This window comes from Zeus faber, assembly GCF_960531495.2.
Source record: "Zeus faber genome assembly, chromosome: 2".
Lineage (NCBI taxonomy): Eukaryota > Metazoa > Chordata > Actinopteri > Zeiformes > Zeidae > Zeus > Zeus faber.
Genome location: NC_137189.1, coordinates 11,106,783 through 11,109,282, shown reverse-complemented (window position 1 = coordinate 11,109,282; position 2,500 = coordinate 11,106,783). Strand labels below are relative to the sequence as shown.

Below are 2,500 nucleotides of genomic sequence, written 5' to 3'. Positions count from 1 at the left end.
AAAATCACTGCATTTGTTTGAATACATTTGTGGTTTCGCTGTAAAACACAGCAACGACAAGAAAAAATACTACTACTAATAGTACTGCTCCACCCACATCCCCTGAAAAAAATCTATCGAAAAATAGATAATAAATTACAATTAAATGTCAACTAAAAGTTCACAATCGTGACAGCCCCACTGCCCATTGTGCCAAAGTGCTGCTCTGGTACTTATATATATATATATATATATATATATATATATATATAGCTATAGATATAGATATAGATATATATAAATATATATGTAATGAGATTTATTCTGAATGTGATCTACTCATTCTAGGATACGGCACGAATTGATAGGCTCGGTTGCCTTGTGTTTGCTCAAATCGACAATGTACTTATGAGACTCATGAGAAGAGTGAGATACTCAATGTGCGAAGCCTCAAACACAAAGACAGCTTACGCCGAATTAGTGAAGTCACGCTCTGATTCAAATGAAAGACAATGGCGCCGACGAGATCAAGCAGGAGCCCGTTGTTTGAGGTGTGGAAGGGACGGTCAAGTAGAGTTACACACGCCACAGTTATTTAATAAATAAGCTGTGTTTCAAAAGCTAGAAAGGTGCCTGTAAAGTCAACTCCGAGATCTGTTTCTAAACACATTATACATGTTACAAAGTAGTTGCTTAAAATGTAAAAAAGACTGTGAACTAAGTTCATGTAGACCTGAATACAGCACATTCATTTATTGAAATCTTCAAGCAGGCCCTCAAGCGCTCTCCTTTGCAGCCTGTTCCTGAGCTCTGTTTTCATGAGTGAATATTTGTCTTTATTTCACAAATTCTTAAATTTAAGGACAGATCGCTATCAAAAGCAGTCCTTTTTCATTTTCATTCCTATATGTTTAACAATCACAGCCCGTTGGGATTGTTCAGATCGCCGTATGCCTATGAAACAAATCCTAAAATAAATAAACGAGGCAATAAATATATAAATAAATGTAAATATAAAAATATAAATGAGTAAACATCCGCCTGAAAAAACTTTATTTTTTTTGGCCTGGCAGGGGTTCTTGTTGGCCCCGACTGGCGACTTATTGAGTTAAAACTGTAGTTTTTAGGGTATTTTTAGCCCTTGATCAAAACAGAAATATACTGAAAATATTCTGTAACAGAAACACAATAATAAACTACTGTAATCCAAACTACTGAATATCCATGTCGTAACTATCCAAACACATCAGCAAGAATACAATTTAGTTTAGAATGAAGGTCAGAATACAAAATGAAGAAATTTGCACTGATTTTTGTTACTAGTTACTACTCTGATGCCATTGCCTGTGATACTTGTGATAGAAATCAGGGATATTGAATATTGTAATTTAAGGACAATGATATTTCTTGCAACTGTGCCCCTAGTGGCAAAGCAATGTAATGACCTGTGTTCACACACTGAGGAAGTGGGCATGCTGATAGTTGTGGTGTGTACTTGTGATGTATTATCCTACCTATTAGAGGCTTTTTAATTTTTCAAACCTAGGTGAGTGCCTGGACCTTTGTTACACCACATTTACTCTTTGTGGTTCTAATTTTCCTTTGCAGTTCTAAGAGTTATATTCCCCTCCAAGAGCAACACCGAAAGTGTTCCTGCTGCCCTTCTTTCCTCTATGTTGTGTGTGTACAAAATTTTAAATAATACATGATAATGCTGGTGGGTGATGGTCGAAGGCGCTCTTACTTTGGACAGGTCTCCAACCTCCAGGTAGAAGCAGATGATGAAAACGTTCCAGGTCATCCACACAACCAGCCACGCTGCATACTGGAGAGAGAGAGAAGGGGAGAGAGAGAGAGAGAGAGAGAGAGAGAGAGACAAATAAGAAAGAAACAAAAACATTCTAAAATCTCAAGGGCTCAATAAAGTTACATCAAAATCATGAAATTCAGGGAGAAAAAAATCAAATGGAAGAGATGGAAAGGAGAGAGGCGGGAGAGCTACAGGTGGTGGCAAAAAGATGGAGGGGAGATGAGACAGGGGAAGGGAATTAGGGATTTAGCAAGAAAGATAGGAGGAGGGAAAATTGCAAGGCTAAGATCCAAACTTTGATTGCATTTTATTCTAATCCGGTGTGAGCGTGTGCGTGTGTGTGTGTGTGTGTGTGTGTGTGTGTGTGTGTGTGTGTGTGGAAGGGCTGAACGGAGGCCTGAGGACAGTGTGGGAGTGTATCAAAGCCTTCTGAAATATGAATAATTTTCATTACCGGCAGTCTGATTTGAAAAAGAAAAAAAGGAAGAATCAGAAACAGATAATTCAACTCAACACGGCTCTGGCACGGCAATGTCCCTCCTCCCACACAACACGCTTATTACAAGTTTTAATACATTTAAAAAACTGTGTGTCAATATACCTGCGGTGTCCTAGTCGAAATGTACAGGCCATTTTTCTAAGACTGAAAAAAATTGGTTGATTTATGAGTTGATTCGTAGTCCTCGTCAATAGTTTGAATGCAATCATTCC

At 38.0% G+C, this 2,500-nt stretch overlaps 1 protein-coding gene across 2 annotated transcripts in view; it reads right to left on the bottom strand.

The window, feature by feature from the left end:
• nkain2 (sodium/potassium transporting ATPase interacting 2) overlaps positions 1-2,500 on the bottom strand; it is a gene marked incomplete at both ends in the record, with an annotated part of 78,735 nt that overhangs the window by 36,965 nt on the left and 39,270 nt on the right. For both annotated transcript variants that reach the window (XM_080021493.1, XM_080021494.1), the window contains one exon: positions 1,724-1,804. In XM_080021493.1, the coding sequence (XP_079877619.1) occupies positions 1,724-1,804 (81 nt within the window). The remainder of the gene's footprint in view (positions 1-1,723; positions 1,805-2,500) is intronic.